We start from the raw sequence: 22,154 nt of genomic DNA on the forward strand, positions 1-22,154 counted from the left end.
TAATAAGACCCCCAACAAGTCATGTAAATGACCCACAAAGAGACCTAAGACCCCAATCAGACCTCATATCAGCCCCCAGCAGCCCCCACTTCCTCTCATATTGGCCCCCAGCAGCCCCTATTGCCTCATATCAGCCCTCTGTAGCCCCATTGCCTCTCATATTGCCCCCAGCGCCTCATTTTTAATAAAATAAATAAACCACTTATCTCTCCTGCTCCTGGACGTTGCCGCTCCTCTCCTCCAGCACGCTCTGTCTTCCGACTGTGCTGTGAAGGCTGCGCACAGCATGAGATAACAGAGCGCAGTCACGTTGTGCGCAGCCTTCACAGCTGACAGCCGAGGACCAGGAAGCGGTGAGTACAAAGCCTTCAACGCTTCCTGGTCCTCCGGTACTAATGAGCGCTTCTATAATGGAAGCACTCAATAGTATTCGCCCCATAAGCCGCAGGGACATTTCCCCCCCACTTTTGCATCTTATGGGGCGAAAAATACGGTATATATCAAGAGCCCATCATTCCCATTACAGGAAAGAGTTGCACAAATATATTTGTTTGTCAGGAACAATTGGTGCAAAAAATTGTGCAAAATTTATCAAAATCGTATGGTCATAGTACTTAATATGGTGGTTTTATTTTACAGAGATTTCCAAAACCACTCATGGATCCGGAGAGAAGGCCAAGAGATGAACCTCCAGTTCATCTTTATCACCCACATCAGATAAGTAAGTTATCAGTTATTGTTTCAATCCACAAAAATTGCCAACTAAAGAATAAAAGAACTGGGATATATGGGAGGTCTTTTACTGGCCTTTTTGACCTTCAAACATGCGGAGTCATCAACCTGAAGACATGCAGTTTAGTCAGTGTAGCAATGGTGACCAAGTTCTCCTCCTAGGGTATGTTCACAAGTCGGATTTTGCAATCCGAATTTTGGTGCTGACTAGCATCTACATCTAATTGTTTTAAGTGGGTGGCTGGGCTGCCATTTAAACCTGAGACTGCATGAAGAAAGGACTCTTCTGGAAGCCATGGCCGGTGTCTATTCACAGTTTAGCCCCATCTAAAAAAATAAATAAAAAAAAGACATTACAAATTTTTTTTAAAGCTAAAGTACATGAAATAAAGTAATAAAAAAACAATGTGATCCAAAGATGTCATTAGCCTTTATATTTGTTTTTGTTTGGTGTTAATCTCTGGAGTCCCAATAGTGTAAAATATTGAGACAATGGTCGGATTGTGGAACACAGGAGGAGACAGCTATCTGTCTTGATCCTCTGATACATATGCATGCTTGGCTTGGCCGAGGTGTATATGTACTGAAAGCCAGACACCATTTGAATGTCAGTCTGAGAGACTGCATAGACTGTATATAAAAAAAATTGTGCAAATTGTGCAAAATGTATCAAAATCTTATAGTCATAGCAATTTGATCCAGCATGTCCGATCCTTATCATCCTCAACATCACTCATCAGGGAAGAGTTAGAAGACCACCATATACACTAGATGGTTAAATGAAATTGGCAGGTTTGGCCAAAACCTCCTAATGTGTATGGTCACGATACTGAAATGACCATTTGTTAAAATACAGTCGGGTCCATAGATATTGGGACATCGACACAATTGTAACATTTTTGGCTCTATACACCACCACAATGGATTTGAAATAAAATGAACAAGATGTGCTTTAACTGCAGACTGTCAGCTTTAATTTGAGGGTATTTGCATCCAAATTAGATGAACGGTGTAGGAATTACAACAGTTTGCATATGTGCCTCCCACTTGTTAAGGGACCAAAAGTAATGGGACAGAATAATAATCATAAATCTAACTTTCACTTTTTAATACTTGGTTGCAAATCCTATGCAGTCAATTACAGCCTGAAGTCTGGAACGCATAGCCATCACCAGATGCTGGGTTTCATCCCTGGTGATGCTCTGCCGGGCCTCTACTGCAACTGTCTTCAGTTCCGGCTTGTTCTTGGGGCATTTTTCCTTCAGTTTTGTCTTCAGCAAGTGAAATGCATGCTCAATCGGATTCAGGTCAGGTGATTGACTTGGCCATTGCATAACAATCCACTTCTTTCCCTTAAAAAACTCTTTGGTTGCTTTTGCAGTATGCTTTGGGTCATTGTCCATCTGCACTGTGAAGCGCCTTCCAATGAGTTCTGAAGCATTTGGCTGAATATGAGCAGATAATATTGCCCAAAACACTTAGAATTCATCCTGCTGCTTTTGTCAGCAGTCACATCATCAATAAATACAAGAAAACCAGTTCCATTGGCAGCCATACATGCCCACGCCATGACAGTACCACCACCATGCTTCACTGATGAGGTGGTATGCTTAGGATCATGAGCAGTTCCTTTCCTTCTCCATATTCTTCTCTTCCCATCACCCTGGTACAAGTTGATCTTGGTCTCATCTGTCCATAGGATGTTGTTCCAGAACTGTGAAGGCTTTTTTAGATGTCGTTTGGCAAACTCTAATCGGGCCTTCCTGTTTTTGAGGCTCACCAATGGTTTACATCTTGTGGTGAACCCTCTGTATTCACTCTGGTAAAGTCTTCTCTTGATTGTTGACTTTGACACACATACACCTACCTCCTGGAGAGTGTTTTTGATCTGGCCAACTTTTGTGAAGGGTGTTTTCTTCACCAGGGAAAGAATTCTTCGGTCATCCACCACAGTTGTTTTCCGTGGTCTTCCGGGTCTTTTGGTGTTGCTGAGCTCACTGGTGCATTCCTTCTTTTTAAGAATGTTCCAAACAGTTGTTTTGGCCACGCCTAATGTTTTTGCTATTTCTCTGATGGGTTTGTTGTGTGTTTTCAGCCTAATGATGGCTTGCTTCACTGATAGTGACAGCTCTTTGGATCTCATCTTGAGAGTTGACAGCAACAGATTCCAAATGCAAATAGCACACTTGAAATGAACTCTGGGCTCTTTTATCTTCTCATTGTAATTGGGATAATGAGGGAAATACACACACCTGGCCATGGAACAGATGAGAAGCCAATTGTCCCATTACTTTTGGTCCCTTGACAAGTGGGAGGCACATATGCAAACTGTTGTAATTCCTACACCGTTCACCTGATTTGGATGTAAATACCCTCAAATTAAAGCTGACAGTCTGCAGTTAAAGCACATCTTGTTTGTTTCATTTCAAATCCATTGTGGTGGTGTATAGAGCCAAAAATTTTAGAATTGGGTTGATGCCCCAATATTTATGGACCTGACTGTACATGCTGTTCATTGGTGTTGGGGATATGTATGTTTGTGTATATAGAATGAATCTGGTAAACAGTTTAAAATAATAAAAAAGAATGGTGATATTTACTGATTTTTATTTCCAGACAGAGGAGGTCAACATCATCAACACAGAAATGAACAAAGACGGCAAGAATTAGTGCCAGGGCAACATGTTCAAAGAGGTGGTGGCAGAAATATGCAGCAAGCTGGTAGGATGCGGGAACAGAGAGCTGGTGGTCAACATGAACTACAAGGCGGTGAACCTGTAGCTGGGAGAAGAAATGGCCAACTGTGCTGGAGAACAAAATCAACGTGGTGGTAGACGAAATGAGCAAGTAGGAAGGGGACAAAATCGGCCTAGGGGTGGTGGGCAGCATGTATATGAAGCTGGAAGGAACAATCAAGAAGTCGCTCAAAATCGTAGACAGTATAGGCCACCACAAGATAGAGAACATGGAAGAGAACAGCAAGTTAGACGTTTGGGCTATAAAGCTCTTGAAGGACTGCTAGAAAAGGATCCTTCAGAAGTGGTAATAACACTGGCTGCACATTCTGGTCTCAATGATTTTCTGTCATCCAATGAAATGAGGCCGGATGTTGTAGAGCTGGTGTGCAAGGTGCTCTGCAGAGCATGTACAGCTAGACTAGACAGGCAGAGTGTACAGCATCTACTTGGACAGGTCAAGTCATCCTATTCCTTCGCATCTGCCTCCCACACTATATAGTTGGAATGATGACAGAGGCTGTGCCAGAGAGAAGACATCGTTATCCGGATAATATCTTCAACATACTGTGTCTCCTTCAGGAAATCACCAGCATTTTCCCTGCCAGTAGCTTGCAAGAAACCTCACTGGTGGTTTCTCTTATACCTGGCTCTATAAACGCTTTGCGTGCCTCTGGAGTAAATGTTGGAGAGAATGTAGAGCAAAGTCTTGAGAGAATAACAAATTTAATACAGCACCTTCAGGGTAGGAGGAGAGAGGGGACACTGCGAGTGGACACACACATGGCTCTTGGGCCAGAGGTTGCTGTAGAAGACTTCAGAACCATGAGTGTGTATCCTGATTATGAAGAAATTCACTTGAACGAAAATCCTTTTCTTAGGCCAAATACTTTAAAGAACAAATATGAATCCACTGAACTTTACCTGGACACTCATTTCAGACTTTTGAGGGAAGATTTTGTGCGACCATTAAGAAAAGGGATCCAGGAGATACTGATGTATCATGAAGACAGAGGGTTTCGCAAAATGAAGTTTGATGACATTCGAATTTACTTTGACACGCGTGTGGTGGCTCCCATGTGCACACATTCTGGTATTATCTACAAAGTGCAATTTGATATTACACCAATGAAGAGTATTCGATGGCAAAACTCCAAACGTTTGATATATGGGTCTCTTGTGTGCTTATCTAAAGATCATTTTGAAACCTTTCTATTTGCTGTGGTTTCTAATCGTGAAGTAAAAGAGTTGGAGAAAGGTGAAGTACAGTTGCAATTCAGTGAGCAGAGCAGAAGACTACTTGCAAGAGCACTTCCAACAGATTCCTTTATTATGGTGGAAACAACAGCATACTTTGAGGCATATCGCCATGTCTTGGAGGGGTTAAAGGAGATGAATGTCCAGGATGTACCCTTCCAGAGATATATAGTATCATGTGAGAGGGATGTCCGAGCACCACGCTATCTCAATGCTGGTGAGCAGTATAACTTTGCCTGTTTGTTAAATGAAGACGTTATAAATTCAACTACTGGAGACCAAGATAAATGTTCTGAATCCACGAGAGTGGCCATCTAAAGAAATTCTTGGCTTTGACGAGTCTCAAATAGAAGCTGTACGGCTGGCACTCACCAAGGAACTTACCATCATCCAGGGACCACCAGGCACAGGTGAATATCTAAATTAAGCAAGAAATAGAAATTCCCAAGCCATTATCGGACATTTACAGATCTGAAAACATTAATCTGAGAGATTTATTTCTTCTTTTCTTTCTTTTAGGCAAGACATATGTGGGACTGAAGATTGCACAGGCTCTACTTACTAATACTAATGTGTGGCAAACAAATGGACATTCCTGTCCCATCCTTGTAGTCTGTTACACAAATCATGCATTAGATCAGTTTCTGGAAGGTATGTATAGATTCTAGAGGTTGTTGAATTTACAGCAGAGGAATATATATGATGTTTCTTAGCTTTAGGCCTCATTCACACGACCGTTCCGTTTTTTGCAGGTCCTCAAATTGCGGATCCGCAAAACACGGAAGCCTTCCGTGTGCCTTCCGCAATTTGCGGAACGGAACAGGCGGTTCATTGTAGAAAGGCCTATTCTTGTCCGCAAAATGGACAAGAATAGGACATATTATATTTTTTTTGCGGGGCCACGGAACTGTGCAACGGATGCGGACAGCACACGGAGTGCTGTCCGCATCTATTGCGGCCCCGTTGAAGTGAATGGGTCCACACCCGAGCCGCAAAAATGCATCTCGGATCCAGACCAGAACAATGGTCGTGTGCATGAGGCCTTATGCGGAGGATTTGGCATCCGGTAGGTAATACTTTTGAGAGGGTTACCTGGTGCCTAGTGCTAGGCGGAATGTTTCCTGGTTTGAAGTGGGAATGGGAGGTTAGATAGTTTGTCTGGTGTCCAGTTAGAAGGGTAAGCAGATTAGCAGCTCTGGTTGGAGGATAGTTGGTACAGTTAAACTAATGTATGGTGAGAAAGTTGGTTTAGCTGATATCTGGTGGGGTGGTAGGGTGGTTGAGTTGTCTAAATATCTGTGTGGGGTGATTGGGTGAGCTGATATTTGGTAGGTGGTAGGGTGATTGGCAGCGCTGGTCTTAGACAAAATGTGGCCCTGGGCAGAATTAAAAGCGGGGCCCCAAATTCTGAAGTACTGTCACATTTATTCACTTGACACAAGGGGAGAAGTCACCGCCGTGGCCCATGATTGGTTGCAGGCAGCAGTCAAAATAGGATGATTACATCCAGGGACCTGAGCAGAGGTTAGAGAGCACCGAAGCCGAGAGTCAGTGTCACTAAGCAGGTAAGGGCCAGTTCACACTTCAGTTATTTGGTCAGTTATTTCCATCAGTTATTGTGAGCCCAAACCTAGTAGTGATAAGGTATAATGGAAGGATTTCATCCTGTTCTGTGTTTTTGACCCACACCTGGTTTTGGCTCACAATAATTGATGGAAATAACTGAAGTGTGAACCTAAGGGCTCATGTAGACGGCCGTTGCCCGTCTGCAATATATGGGCACCGACCGTGTGCTCATCATATCATGGATGCGGACCCATTTGCTTGAATGGGTCCGCAATCCAGAAGGAGCAGTGTGGAACAGAGGCCCAGAACCCCTCGGAAGCACTACGGAGTGCTTCCGTGGGGTTTCTCTCTGTGCTTCCGCACCACAAAAAAATAGAACAAGTTCTATTTATTTTTTGCGGTGCGGACGGATCGTGGACCCATTCAAGTTTAAAGGGTCTGTTTTTGTCTGCGGAAACTGCATGGATGGTGCCCGTGCAGTGGGGACAGCAAACTGCGGTCCCCAATGCACAGAAGGGCCAGGACATGTTTGTGTGCATGAGCCCTAAGTGCGCTTTCCTTAGCAAGTTTGCCCAGGAGACCTGCTTAAGGGCTCATGCACACGACCGTATGGCTTTTTCAGTGTTATTGCAGTCTGTTTTTTACGGATCCGTTGTTCCGTTTTTTCCGTATGCCATATACAGTATACAGTAATTACATAGAAAAAATTGGGCTGGGCATAACATTCTCAATAGATGGTTTTGCTAAAACGGAACGGATATGGAAGAGATACGGATGCATTTCCGTATGTGTTTAATTTTTTTATTGCGGACCCATTGACTGGAATGGAGCCAAACACCGTGATTTGCGGACAAGAGTAGGACATGTTCTATCTTTTCACTGTACAGAAATACTGAAACGGAATGCATACGGAGACACAGTTTTTTTGCTGAACCATTGAAATGAATGGTTCAGTATATGTACCGCATACTGAAGTAAAAAAACGGGCAGTATACTGAACGCAAAATACTGTCGTGTGCATGAGCCCTAACCATGTTAAATAATCAGAAAACACCTGAAAATAGTCTCTGTTACCAGTGCTCTGTATATGGAGACCGCAGGGACATGGAGATAATATGTTCCCTGCGTTCAAAGTAAAAAAGTAAAAAACGAATAGAAAGAAATCTGCAAAAAAATAAATAAAAATGCAAGTAAAAATGAAAAAATAAAATAAAATGGTGGATTTCTTTATCTACTCAAACACTCAATGGCATTCAGTGTTGGGTGAATAAAGGAATCCACTTGTTTCGCTGAAGTCAGAATGCTGCCTTTCTTCCATAATGGTAGATACATAGATAGATAGATAGATAGATGATAGGTAGATAGATAATAGATAAGTAGATAGATATGAGATAGATTACATTATATTTAGACAACTGTGTTCCAGGCAGCAAAAAGTGTGGTCCGGGGTCTGGACTGTCCAGCTTCACCTATCAGGGCACATCAGTGAACAAGTAGCCCTTGTAATTTATTGCAGCACAGAGAGAGGAGAGAGGGGCAGCAAATATGTCAGGTCATAAGAGGGTGACATTCTGAACTTACCAGTGAACTTTGGGAGAAGGCTAGAGGAGGCTACTACATTCCCAGTGCAGGGCCTCCGGTGAGAGAGAGAGGAAGGGGCGGGGACAAGGTCTGTCTGACCGCTGTGGAGGGGGGAGACTCCTTGCTGCGCTGTCTGTGCTCTTCTCAGGTGCAGCCACCAGCTCTCTTACACATCTGTCTGGGCAGCTCAGCAGGGGGCCACATTTAGGGTCTTCCCCTAACTCCAGCCCTGGTCAGTGGTATAGATTATATTTGATGGTATGGTAGAGTGGTTGAGTTATCTGACATCCAGTGGGTTGATAGGGTGGTTGAGTTATCTGATATCTGGAGGGTTGGTTGGGTTAGCTGATATCTGGTGGAGTGGTAGGGTGCTTGATATTTATAGAGGATATTTGGTGGGATGGTTGGGCAGTTGGTTTAGCCCAGTGGTTGGCAAAGTGCGGCTCGCGAGCCACAAGCGGCTCTTTAGACACTTCTATGCGGCTCTTTGGTGCGCAATAATCGAATCGCGAATAATCGATAAATGCGATTTTGCGGACCCGAAAATAATATATGAAGGGGCACATAACTGGCTTTGTGTGTGAAGTTTTTTTTACTACTGTCTGAACTCTGAAACAAGCTCTCTCCTATTGATCATTGTCACTATGAATGCACTGCAGCGAGCGGCTTCCGGTGCAGCTACATCACTTCCGGGTATAAACTTCTGTCCGGGTATAGAAAAGTGGCAGAACACCGGCTCGCTCGCTGCAGTGCATTCATAGTGACAGTGAGTACAGAGGCTGGCCATTTTATCAATAGGAGAGAGCTTGTTTTACACACTAGTAAAATACTTTACACACAAAGCCAGTTATGTGCGCAGTTTAGGACACATGAGGGGACACATAGGGCCATGAGGGGGACCAGCATAAGATGCTATATGTGTGTCTTATGCTGACCCCCCCTCATGTTCCTATGTGTCATAGCACACATCCCCTGCCTATAACAGTGCCATCCACAGATCCACCCCATAACAGTGCCATCCACAGATCCACCCCATAACAGTGCCATCCACAGATCCACCCCATAACAGCGCCATCCACAGATCCACCCCATAACAGCGTCATCCACTGGTCCCCCATAACAGCGTCATCCACTGATCCCCCATAACAGTGTCCTCCACAGATCCCCCATAACGGTGTCCTCCACAGATCCCCCATAACGGTGTCCTCCACAGATCCCCCATAACGGTGTCCTCCACAGATCCCCCATAACGGTGTCCTCCACAGATCCCCCATAACGGTGTCCTCCACAGATCCCCCATAACGGTGTCCTCCACAGATCCCCCATAACGGTGTCCTCCACAGATCCCCCATAACGGTGTCCTCCACTGATCCCCCATAACGGTGTCCTCCACTGATCCCCCATAACGGTGTCCTCCACAGATCCCCCATAACGGTGTCCTCCACAGATCCCCCATAACGGTGTCCTCCACAGATCCCCCATAACGGTGTCCTCCACAGATCCCCCATAACGGTGTCCTCCACAGATCCCCCATAACGGTGTCCTCCACAGATCCCCCATAACGGTGTCCTCCACAGATCCCCCATAACGGTGTCCTCCACAGATCCCCCATAACGGTGTCCTCCACAGATCCCCCATAACTGTGTCCTCCACAGATCCTTCACATAACAGCGTCACCCACAGATCCCCCACATAACAGCGTCATCCACAGATCCCCCACATAACAGCGCCATCCACAGATCCCCCATAACAGTGCATTATCCACAGAAGCCTTACAGTGGGTCATCCACAGATACATAACAGTGGGTCATCCACAGATACATAACAGTGGGTCATCCACAGAAGCTTTACAGTGGGTCATCCACAGATACATAACAGTGCATCATCCACAGAAGCTGAATAGTGCATGCACTACTTTTTTGCGTTGCGGAGGCACAGCCAGAAGCACCACGGAAGCACTCTGTAGCACTCATATCCCGGATCCTGGACCCAATGAAGTAAATGGGTCCATCATGCAGGCTGCACACGGCCGTGTGCAGCCCGCATCATGGACCCATTCACTTCAGCATGCGCTTCCTTCCTATACAGGTCCTTCTAAAACAATTAGCATATTGTGATAAAGTTCATTATGTTCTGTAATGTACTGATAAACATTAGACGTTCATATATTTTAGATTCATTACACACAACTGAAGTATTTCAAGCCTTTTATTGTTTTAATATTGATGATTTTGGCATACAGCTCATGAAAACCCCAAATTCCTATCTAAAAAAATTAGCATATCATGAAAAGGTTCTCTAAACGAGCTATCAACCTAATCATCTGAATCAACTAATTAACTCTAAACACCTGCAAAAGATTCCTGAGGCTTTTAAAAACTCCCAGCCTGGTTCATTACTCAAAACCGCAATCATGGGTAAGACTGCCGACCTGACTGCTGTCCAGAAGGCCATCATTGTCACACTCAGGCAAGAGGGTAAGACACAGAAAGAAATTTCTGAACGAATAGGCTGTTCCCAGAGTGCTGTATCAAGGCACCTCAGTGGGAAGTCTGTGGGAAGGAAAAAGTGTGGCAGAAAACGCTACCCAACGAGAAGAGGTGACCGGACCCTGAGGAAGATTGTGGAGAAGGACCGATTCCAGACCTTGGGGGACCTGCGGAAGCAGTGGACTGAGTCTGGGGTAGAAACATCCAGAGACACCGTGTACAGGCGTGTGCAGGAAATGGGCTACAGGTGCCGCATTCCCCAGGTCAAGCCACTTTTGAACCAGAAACAGCGGCGGAAGCGCCTGACCTGGGCTACAGAGAAGCAGCACTGGACTGTTGCTCAGTGGTCCAAAGCACTTTTTTTCGGATGAAAGCAAATTTTGCATGTCATTCGGAAATCAAGGTGCCAGAGTCTGGAGGAAGACTGGGGAGAGGGAAATGCCAAAATGCCTGAAGTCCAGTGTCAAGTCCCCACAGTCAGTGATGGTCTGGGGTGCCATGTCAGCTGCTGGTGTTGGTCCACTGGGTTTTATCAAGGGCAGGGTCAATGCAGCTAGCTATCAGGAGATTTTGGAGCACCTCATGCTTCCATCTGCTGAAAAGCTTTATGGAGATGAAGATGTCATTTTTCAGCACGACCTGGCACCTGCTCACAGTGCCAAAACCACTGGTAAATGGTTTACTGACCATGGTATTACTGCGCTCAATTGGCCTGCCAACTCTCCTGACCTGACCCCATAGAGAATCTGTGGGATATTGGGAAGAGAAAGTTGAGAGATGCAAGACCCAACACTCTGGATGAGCTTAAGGCCGCTATCGAAGCATCCTGGGCCTCCATAACACCTCAGCAGTGCCACAGGCTAATTGCCTCCATGCCACGCCGCATTGAAGCAGTCATTTCTGCAAAAGGATTCCCGACCAAGTATTGAGTGCATAACTGAACATAATTATTTGAAGGTTGACTTTTTTTGTATTAAAAACACTTTTCTTTTATTGGTCGGATGAAATATGCTAATTTTTTTAGATAGGAATTTTGGGTTTTCATGAGCTGTATGCCCAAATCATCAATATTAAAACAATAAAAGGCTTGAACTACTTCAGTTGGTGTGTAATGAATCTAAAATATATGAAAGTCTAATGTTTATCAGTACATTACAGAAAATAATGAACTTTATCACAATATGCTAATTTTTTTAGAAGGACCTGTATATTTTAGGTTTTAAAAATGTGGCTCTCAAAAGAAATTTCAATCGTGGCTCAGTTGACAAAAAAGTTTGCCCACCACTGGTTTAGCCAATATCTGATGGGGTGGTTGGGTGGTGGCCAGGAGGTAAGGAGGACTATACGACTACTTTCACACTAGCGATAATATTTTCCGGTATTGAGATCCGTCATAGGGTCTCTATATTGGAAAAAAACACTTCCGTTTTGTCCCCATTCATTGCCAATGGGGACAAAATGTAACTGAACAGAACGGAATGCTCAAAAATACATTCCGTTCCGTTCTAATACCGCAGCATGTTGCGGTTTGCTTTCCGTCCTGTGATGCAGAGCAAAACCAAACCGTCATGACCCACAATGCAAGTCAATGGGTACGGATCCGTTTTCTCTGACACAATAGAAAACGGATCAGTCCCCCGTTGACTTTCAACGGAGTTCATGACGGATCCGTCTTGGCTATGTTAAAAATAATACAACCAGATCCGTTCATAACGGATGCAGGTGGTTGTATTATCAGTAACGGAAGCGTTTTTGCTGAACTCTGCCGGATCCAGCAAAAATGCTAGCGTGAAAGTAGCCTAAGTAATTTAGCTGAGTATCATGGAAGGGGTGGGGGGTAAGTAATATTCTGTGTTACCAGGTGATCAGATTATAGGTAATATTTCCTGCTGCCTGGATGGGAGGGAAATTTACTGGTGTGAAAATGAACAACTTTCTGCAGACTGCCTGATTATTATTATGCAATCATATGCTTATTTTTTCAGGAATCCACAAGTTTTTGAAAGTAGGAATTGTGCGTGTTGGTGGACGCAGCAGCAGCGAGATTCTAAAAAAGTTTAATCTCCGAGAACTAAGAGCAGGTTCGAGGATGCAGAGAAACGATCCAATACACATACGGAGAGCAATCGGCGAAGTAAGCTGCAATATTATTCTATAATGCTCATTTTCATGTCTTTACATAGGATGTAACCAAGATAACATAGAGAGTGTGAATTACCAAACGTTCAATGCCCGTAAAGCAGTTTTTTTTTCTATTTGTAAAGTTTTTTTATGGTTTTTAATTTCAGGCCATAAGCAAGATGAAGGAATCAGAAATAAAGCTTCACGAGGGGTCACAGCTCCTACAGTGTGCAGCTACTGGGATCATTCATGAAAGGTTCCTGGAGAAGTTCATAAAGGATAGGCACCTGGACAGTCTACTTAACATCATGGTAAGAAAAAGACATTTTCCTGGGTTCATATTTCTTATGTAAAGTTAAAGTGTTTTTCCGAGAATTTATTACTGATGTCCTCTGGATAGTTAATCAGTATGTGATCAATATGATTCAACACCCGTAAATCCCGCCGATCAGTTGTTTGAGAAGGCAGCGGCACTCGCAGTAGCGCCACAACCTTCTATCAGCTCTCCCTAGACCATGTGACATCCCGTTCATCGGTCATAGCCTAGGCACAGCTCAGCCCTATTGAAGTGAATGGAGCTGAGCTGTGATACCAAGCACAACCGCTAAGCACAACAATGTACGGCACTGTGCTTGGTGAGCAGACAGAAGGCCTCAGCACTACTGTGAGTGACGATGCCTTCTCAAACAGCTGATCAGTGGGTGTCCCGGGCATCAGAAAACCCTTTTTAAAAGGCACACAAGGAGTAAAGAATTGTCCCAAGGGTTATGGTAAGAGGATAGATGAAGAAACAAAAACCTTGCCCCTGGGTCCGAGATGGTAAAAAAGCACTAGAATAGGTGGCTCACATTGACCTATCTATGGGCTCGCCTCTTTTCTGGATGGTGGGAGTGCTTTTCTAGAATCTATTGCATAATAGTGGTGTTGCTCTCATCAGCTGCTCATATATTTGATTTTCAAATTTTTCATTGATCTTGTTACTTTCTTTTGTTGCTCAGAATGATGAGGATTTCTTTTTCCCAACTGGGAAGACTTCAATAATCGTGGAATGGCTTGGTTTGGGCATCCTTCCTTTTACCCAAACAATGGACCCAAATGCAGCAGGTAATGTAAAGTTACTACTAGGGATGAGCGAATCGACTTCGGATGAAACATTCAAAGTCAATACGAATAAAACTTTGTTCTGATACTGTACGGAGCAGGAGCTCCGTACAGTATTAGAATTTATTGGCTTTATTGCTTCTCATGAGACTTCGCGCAATAACTTCATTAATTTTGTACTGTAAAAACCATTACTCGAACTCGGGTTCGGTTCCAACCCGAACAATAACTTCGGCTCATCAGAGCCAATACATTCTAATACTGTACAGAGATCCTGCTCCGTACAGTATTAGAACAATGTTTTATGCGAATCGACTTTGGTTGTTTCATCCGAAGTCGATTCGCTCATCCCTAGTTACTACATACAAGTGAATAGTGAATGTAAATTAAAGGGAATCTGTCACCAGCGACCCCCCCCCCGTCCAACTGTTTATATAGACACATAACTGTGGTTCACCTGGTTAAAATGCCGTTCCTTGAGTTATGATACTTTTTCTTAATATGAAATTAGTCCCATTGCTCTTGGCACCCAAGCTCCCCTCGTTTCTTCGGCCCGCCCCTCCTAAACTGCTTTGATTGACAGGTCCAGGCAAAGCAGTGATGGAGGGGCTGGCCATATAAAAAAGCGGAGCTTGGGTGCAACAAGAGCAACAGTGATGCCCTCATTGCACCAAATGCCTAAATTGCATATTAAGAAAAAGTCAAAACTTGGGAACAGAACCTCAGATAAACAAAAGAAAAACTGTGGTTTAAACAGGCGAACCACAGTTCATGCAAACAGTTGGATAGGGAGGTCACTTGTGAGCGATTCCCTTAAAGGAAGATATAAAGGGTGCCCCATAATATTACAATTTCCTGGAACCAAACCATTTAGGTGTAATTGTTGGTGCTTTTAACAACAGGTCATAATTTGAGGATATACAATAGGGAGAATCCCTGATGCAGCCATCAATAGGTTTTACAACCCCCCCCATTACTTTTTTACAAACTGTTTACAGTGGAGCTCTGCTAGTGGAGGCCCCTAGTGCAATCTCCAAACTCTCACGTGCTGACCCTTCCCTGGCTCCCTCCACACTGTTTGCACAGGCCACAATGAAAATGTCTCAACACTACATGCGACTGCAACCAGGGCTGGTGCAAGGATTTTTGCCACCCTAGGCAAAAGCTAATTTTGCCGCCCCTTGACTCCGCCCATTGACCACACCCCCTTTTCCGCCCCTTTTTCAGCCACCTATTGCATGCAACCCAGGCAGAGTGCGCTCTACGCGGTTGCCTACTCTGCTTATGGGTGGCGCCGGCCCTGACTGCAACAACCATTTACTGGCTGCAGTGATGACTTCAGTGGTGTCACCTTTATAAGCCAATGACTGGCTGCAGCAGTCACATGCCATGTCATTGCTGGAGCCCGGTAAAACTGGCAGGGGACCAAGGACATTTTGACACAGGAGCGACAAATATTTACAGGGTCAAGGTCAGTATTACTCCTTTTGTTATTTTATACAATTGTAAGCCTTTCATGAAAAAAAATATGGATTTGGAAGAACCCCTGAAGGAAATCCCCAAAACATGACCTTTTAGCGGAAGTTGAGAAATGGGTTTGAAAAACACTGTTCTGCTAACTTTGATTGTTAAGGCATGCTAGAGTTTTACCATAGATGGAGCTCTGCTAGTGGAGAGACCAAACTGTGTACGTAAATGTCCCTTTATTATGACAATTACATCTAACAGTTGTGTAAAATCTCACTAGGGTGAGCTGGGAGATTAAAAGAGGGCCTTCATTGGGTTTGAAGGTCCTTCATTGGGTTTGAAGGTGTTTGGTGAGCCCAATGAAACCAAGCTGGAAACTAAACCTCCGCAAACATCAAAAAGAGTGCATAATCAACTCTAATCCTCTTTCAGATGAACCTGAACCTGATAATGTAGAGGAAGAGGAACCAGAGGAGGACCTGATTGATATCCAAGAGGAGGCTGAATTAATTCAGGCTGAACGTATGCTTGATGATGATCAAGATGAGATGGGAAGACCTAGAAGAAAGAACAGGAAAACTGAGGAAAACGAAATGGCCAGACTAATACAGGCCATGTCATTAGACAGCAAGGAACCACAGGAAGAGCAGGATCCTGAGGGGGGCTGGCAAGTAAGTATAATGGAAAAACAACTAAATATATATAGAGACATAAGAACATGCATTTCCTAATAGAAACATTTTCTGTCAAGATGACACGGGACCAGAAAAAGAAGAGAAAGCAAAAGGTAAAGAATGAGTTACGGAAATTAGAAGCAATAACAGAAGCCGAGGTAGACCAAATTACAGATCTGTGGAGTCTGGACCTAAATACACGCTGGAAGCTGTACAGGTAATAGAGGAGGGCAGGTTAACACAAGTTGTCAATATTTATCGCCTTGAACAAGAATGGTCAATCCTATGTCCTAGTCGCCAGTAACGTATATATTTCATACAAACTGAAAGGAAACACTACTCCCTATACATAAGTTTAGGAGCAAGAACAATTGGGAAATGTTATCAATAGCATGAATGCATTAAAAAGAGTTTGAGCACTACATTCATCAAGTGCCTACTGGTCCGACTATTGTGAGTTTTCCGGAGGTGCGGAAAAAGGAGGCATTTCTTTTTTGTTGGACACTGTGCAGAAGTTGTAGTCCTGTTATGTCTCAGTTTCAAAACTAGTAGAAATAGAACAGTCATGTGGTTCTTCAGAAAAAGGTGGACTCTGATCACTGCTGTTTAACCCCTTAGAGGCCTGGGACCAGGGTGGATAAAAATCAATGATTTTTTTTTTTTAAATCAAAAAGATTTTTTTTATTTAAAATGCTTTTTGAGGAAAATATATTACCATCCAAAGGTTATTTCATTATGAAATAAAGATTACTTTTTTAATTATGTAGAATAAGGCTGTATACGTTTAATTTTTTTGTTAAATTCCATTAATCCATTCACAATGTCATGCTCTTCCAGAGGTTTTTGTAAGATTACTGGGTAGTTTCTCTGCCTACAAGATATTATAACAGATGCTTGGTTTAATTTTGGAGTTCTCAAAACTGAATTTATAACATGAAAAGGGTTGAGAAAAAGATCTTAATCCTAACTTCTACAAACCTATAAATACAGAATCGACCCCTTCAGTGCTAAGTTTAAAGTTCAGTGAATAGAATATAAACAATATTTTTCTGATTGTTTGGAGTGGAATAGATCTGCACAAGAAGAAAGTGAAACTAAGTGTAAGGAGGAAAAGGCAAGCAGACAAGGAGTACTACAAAATGAAAGTGAAACTTTCTGAGCACAGTACTGCACAGCCACAGACAGACAAGTCTTTGGATCTTTTTGTGTGTATGACCTGAGGTTTATCACATTCTTTCCTTGGAGGAAAAAAAACTATAATGGCAGCAGGCCGTAAAAGAGACCCAGTTTGGCAATATTTTAATGAAGTTCCTTTACCTATCGGTAAGGCAGGCATGCGTGCAAAATGCAAACACTGCAACAAAGAAATGCAAGGCCTGGTGGCCCAAATGAGGCAACATCATGAGATGTGCTGTGATGAAGATGACCAAAGAAACACATTTTTCTCCTTCCTAAGTACAACAGAAAAATTGTCCAAATATGAATCTTTATGTAAAAAACTATGATTTAAATCAAGCCTTACTGACTAGTGATTTAAATTGGTTCGATTTAAATCAAATCCACCCTGCCTGGGAAAATACTGACCAAAGCATCTAAAGGGTATGTCACGATGTGTGACACCCCCATTAGCTGCCCGCAATTTCATAGCAAAAAGCAGTAAAACACAAAAAAAAAACTACATAAATTTGGTATTGCTGTAATTGTACTGACCCACATAATAAAGGTAATCCGCTGCCAGGTGAATAGTGCAATATTTAAAAAGTACATAGACAATGCCAGAAAAATAGTGTTTTTTTTTTCATCCCACCCAGAAAGAATTAAAGGGATTGGCCACCATATAATCCTATCTGTAAATGTGTTGTGCCACTCTTTTATGGTTCCTGCTAGAAGTTAAAGGGGTTGTCCAGGATTTTTAATATTGATGATCTATCGTCAGAATAGGTCATCAATATCAGATTGGCGCGGTCCGACACCCCGATGATCAGCTGTATGGGGAGATGGCGTGCGATGAACCCGTGCCGTCTCCCTTCTCTCTTCCTGTTCACTGCTCTATGTCTATGGAACAGCAGCGGCGGGCAGTAAGAGAGAAAGGAGACGGCACATGCACACTGTGCGTGCCATGTTCCCGTACAGCTGACACCCAGCACCCCTGCCGATCTGATACCGATGACCTATCCTGAGGATAGGTCATCAATATTTAAAAGCCCAGACAACCTGTTTAAGAATTAATTACTCAGTTTGCAGTGATAGTCCAAATGGTTGTCACCAGTTGGGGGTGTTGCCCCTGCACAGTTTGATACTATCCAATCAGTGCTGCCAGTATCAGACTGTGCAAGGACAACCCCGCCAGCCCCCAACTGGTAATACCTATCTGGACCTTCGTTGCAAAAAAACTGCTAATAATTCATTCACAACTATTATTCTAGCAGGAATAACAAAGGAAAGGCACAACATGGAGTCATAATGTTAGACGCTCCAGAATTGTTCTTAAGACTCCTCTTTAACTTCTTTCCATTAATTTGTGTCAAGAGGTCCCTAAACATTTGCAGGCGGCTGTCCCCAATACCACGTAAGCCACATTCAGTGCTGAGGGATGGTTGGCAGCCACACTCAAGTCTTCAAAGGAACCTGGAGAATACAAAATGACGAAATCTCAATTTGCAAAGAAAATATTTCGCTTTTGACTGGCATTATACCCACCCAAACTGGCACTGTTCTGGGGACTGCATGTTAGTAATCTTGTTGATATGGATGTATCATATTATAGCAAGTCCATATAGTTACAACTCAGGGCTTCTACAGCGAACCACACCGTGGGGACTTTGAGCCCCGAGGAGGTCCTGAGCGGACCTATTCTGTAGGGGTTACTGAACCTGCCATATTTCTTTCAAACAACAGACATTGGATACAACTCTACCAGATGGATATTCGACAGAAGATTTTGGTTCATGAGCAGAATTATCAGGACTCAGCAGATCGCTTAATGGAGCTGAGACAAAAGCAGGACTTGGACATCCTCAGTCATGCTACAGTGATTGGCATGACCACTACAGGTCAGTGAGCTGGTCTTATACATGGTGATTGTAGGTATGCTTGTCATGTAGTTCCAGTAAACAGTACTGTCCTTCCATGGCATAGGCGCTGCAAAATATAGACGTATCCTGCAGGAGGTGGGGGCGCGCATTGTAATCGTGGAAGAGGCAGCAGAAGTTCTGGAAGCTCATACCATAACCACTCTCAGCTCAGCCTGCCAACATTTAATTCTCATTGGGGACCATCAGCAGGTACGTTCAGGCACACATAGGAGGTCGATGGCTACACGGTATGGCCACTAGAGGGATGAATGTATTATTGGGTTCAATGGGAGCTGTATAAATCTCTATGCAGGGAGTGCCCTCTAGTGGCAGCTGTAGAGAGACAGAATTTTATTGGCTGTGTGAAGGGGCGCAAGGGATTTGGAGCTCTCTAACAGTAATACATAGCTTTGACCCCTACAACAAAAAATTGGGCCCAATTTATCATTAATATATGCCAGTTTTCTGGTGTGAAAAAGTTGCAAACTGAACATTTGCAATTTTTGCTGACACCACTGCAAAAAAGTTTGAGCAAGTGGTGCTTCACCACTTTCCCAGAAAGGGAGCGTGGTGAGGGAGGGGCCAGGTGCCCGGCTGCCAAAGGCCATGCCTGATTTATAATGAGGCATATGCCTCTTCATAAAAAGGTGTGGCCTCTGGCAGCGTTTGAGGTTATCATGGACGGGTATACGCCGCCAGTCTATCATGAATCAGGGCCTTGGTCTCCTGCTTGAGACTACCAGCAGAGTATAACCCTGCATACTGCACTCATGGGCGGGTATAACCCTGCATACTGCACTCATGGGCGGGTATAACCCTGTATACTGCACTCATGGGCGGGTATAACCCTGCATACTGCACTCATGGGCGGGTATAACCCTGCATACTGCACTCATGGGCGGGTATAACCCTGCATACTGCACTCATGGGCGAGTATAATCCTGCATACTGCACTCATGGGCGAGTATAATCCTGCATACTGCACTCATGGGCGAGTATAATCCTGCATACTGCACTCATGGGCGAGTATAATCCTGCATACTGCACTCATGGGCGAGTATAATCCTGCATACTGCACTCATGGGCGAGTATAATCCTGCATACTGCACTCATGGGCGGGTATAACCCTGCATACTGCACTCATGGGCGGGTATAACCCTGCATACTGCACTCATGGGCGGGTATAACCCTGCATACTGCACTCATGGGCGGGTATAACCCTGCATACTGCACTCATGGGCGGGTATAACTCTGCATACTGCACTCATGGGCGGGTATAACTCTGCATACTGCACTCATGGGCGAGTATAATCCTGCATACTGCACTCATGGGCGAGTATAATCCTGCATACTGCACTCATGGGCGAGTATAATCCTGCATACTGCACTCATGAGCGAGTATAATCCTGCATACTGCACTCATGGGCGAGTATAATCCTGCATACTGCACTCATAGGCGGGTATAACCCTGCATACTGCACTCATGGGCGGGTATAACCCTGCATACTGCACTCATGGGCGGGTATAACCCTGCATACTGCACTCATGGGCGGGTATAACCCTGCATACTGCACTCATGGGCGGGTATAACCCTGCATACTGCACTCATGGGCTGGTATAACCCTGCATACTGCACTCATGGGCTGGTATAACCCTGCATACTGCACTCATTGGCAGGTATAACTCTGCATACTGCACTCATGGGTGGGTATAACCCTGCATACTGCACTCATTGGCAGGTATAACTCTGCATACTGCACTCATGGGCGGGTATAACCCTGCATACTGCACTCATGGGCGGGTATAACCCTGCATACTGCACTCATGGGCGGGTATAACCCTGCATACTGCACTCATGGGCGGGTATAACCCTGCATACTGCACTCATGGGCGGGTATAACCCTGCATACTGCACTCATGGGCGGGTATAACCCTGCATACTGCACTCATGGGCGGGTATAACCCTGCATACTGCACTCATGGGTGGGTATAACCCTGCATACTGCACTCATGGGCGGGTATAACCCTGCATACTGCACTCATTGGCAGGTATAACTCTGCATACTGCACTCATGGGTGGGTATAACCCTGCATACTGCACTCATTGGCAGGTATAACTCTGCATACTGCACTCATGGGTGGGTATAACCCTGTATACTGCACTCATGGGCAGGTATAACCCTGCATACTGCACTCATGGGCGGGTATAACCCTGCATACTGCACTCATGGGCAGGTATAACTCTGCATACTGCACTCATGGGCGGGTATAACCCTGCATACTGCACTCATGGGCGGGTATAACCCTGCATACTGCACTCATGGGCTGGTATAACCCTGCATACTGCACTCATGGGCTGGTATAACCCTGCATACTGCACTCATGGGCGGGTATAACCCTGCATACTGCACTCATGGGCGGGTATAACTCTGCATACTGCACTCATGGTGGCCCTATGGAAAATGTAAGCGTGTACTTTAATATAATTGGTGGCCTTGCCAAGACATCCGAGACTGACTGGACCTTAACCCTCAATCTCATCCTCCTTACCGTTCCCTCAGCTCAGTCTTAGTATAAAGAAAACATAAAAAAGTTGTCTTATTCTCCCATTTTATTACAGCTACGGCCAAGTGCCAATGTATACGACTTGGCCAAGAACTTTAACCTGGAAGTGTCACTGTTTGAGCGTCTTATTCAATCAGATCTACCGTATGTTCGCCTCAACTACCAGGTAAGGGCAGCATCAAAAAATATCCTCCATCATCTGCACTTTATTGGATCTTGTGATGTATGTCATTGTGACCATCATACCAGGTGTCTGTAAGGAAGGGGACACAGACATTTCTCATTAATACTGTATATCATTCCTCCTAGCACCGCATGCGACCTGAGATAGCGAGACTATTGACTCCTCACATCTACAGCGAGCTGGAAAATCACCCATCTGTACTAAACTATGAGAACATCAAGGTGAGGGAGATACAACCTTGTTAATACCATAAACACAGCGGTTGCTTTGTAGGTTTTAGATCACCTTTTCTTTGTGGGTGAACTTTTGGTATGCAATAAAAACCGGTTTACAGGGCTTGGCCCCCGAACCAAACAGCTCCGCTCTCTCTGCAAGTAGTGGCACCCTCTCCGCTTTGATTAACAGGGCCATTCAGTGTAAATGTTATAATAAATAAAGCTTATCTATTGTATAATAAGTTCTGCAACTTTCCAATATACTTTGCGTTTCAATTCCTCACCAGTTTCAGGATCTCTACTTGCTGTCAGTGAAAAGACCCCATCCTGATCATGTCCTCCTGATACAGATGCATAACGTGGATTATGTATATCAGGGTGAGGCTGCACTGT

The 22,154-nt window shown here is 44.2% G+C and overlaps 1 protein-coding gene across 1 annotated transcript in view; it reads left to right on the plus strand.

The window, feature by feature from the left end:
* Nucleotides 1-22,154, plus strand: part of LOC122940025 (NFX1-type zinc finger-containing protein 1-like) — a 34,188-nt gene that overhangs the window by 6,959 nt on the left and 5,075 nt on the right. The window contains 14 exon segments of the mRNA XM_044296326.1: nucleotides 640-721; nucleotides 3,349-3,934; nucleotides 3,937-5,002; nucleotides 5,004-5,134; nucleotides 5,244-5,375; nucleotides 12,346-12,494; nucleotides 12,649-12,792; nucleotides 13,480-13,585; nucleotides 15,482-15,720; nucleotides 15,801-15,940; nucleotides 18,622-18,776; nucleotides 18,862-19,007; nucleotides 21,418-21,528; nucleotides 21,672-21,767. Coding sequence (XP_044152261.1) covers nucleotides 3,526-3,934; nucleotides 3,937-5,002; nucleotides 5,004-5,134; nucleotides 5,244-5,375; nucleotides 12,346-12,494; nucleotides 12,649-12,792; nucleotides 13,480-13,585; nucleotides 15,482-15,720; nucleotides 15,801-15,940; nucleotides 18,622-18,776; nucleotides 18,862-19,007; nucleotides 21,418-21,528; nucleotides 21,672-21,767 — 3,024 coding nt within the window. The 5' untranslated portion in view covers nucleotides 640-721; nucleotides 3,349-3,525.

Source organism: Bufo gargarizans, chromosome 6 (genome assembly GCF_014858855.1).
Source record: "Bufo gargarizans isolate SCDJY-AF-19 chromosome 6, ASM1485885v1, whole genome shotgun sequence".
Lineage (NCBI taxonomy): Eukaryota > Metazoa > Chordata > Amphibia > Anura > Bufonidae > Bufo > Bufo gargarizans.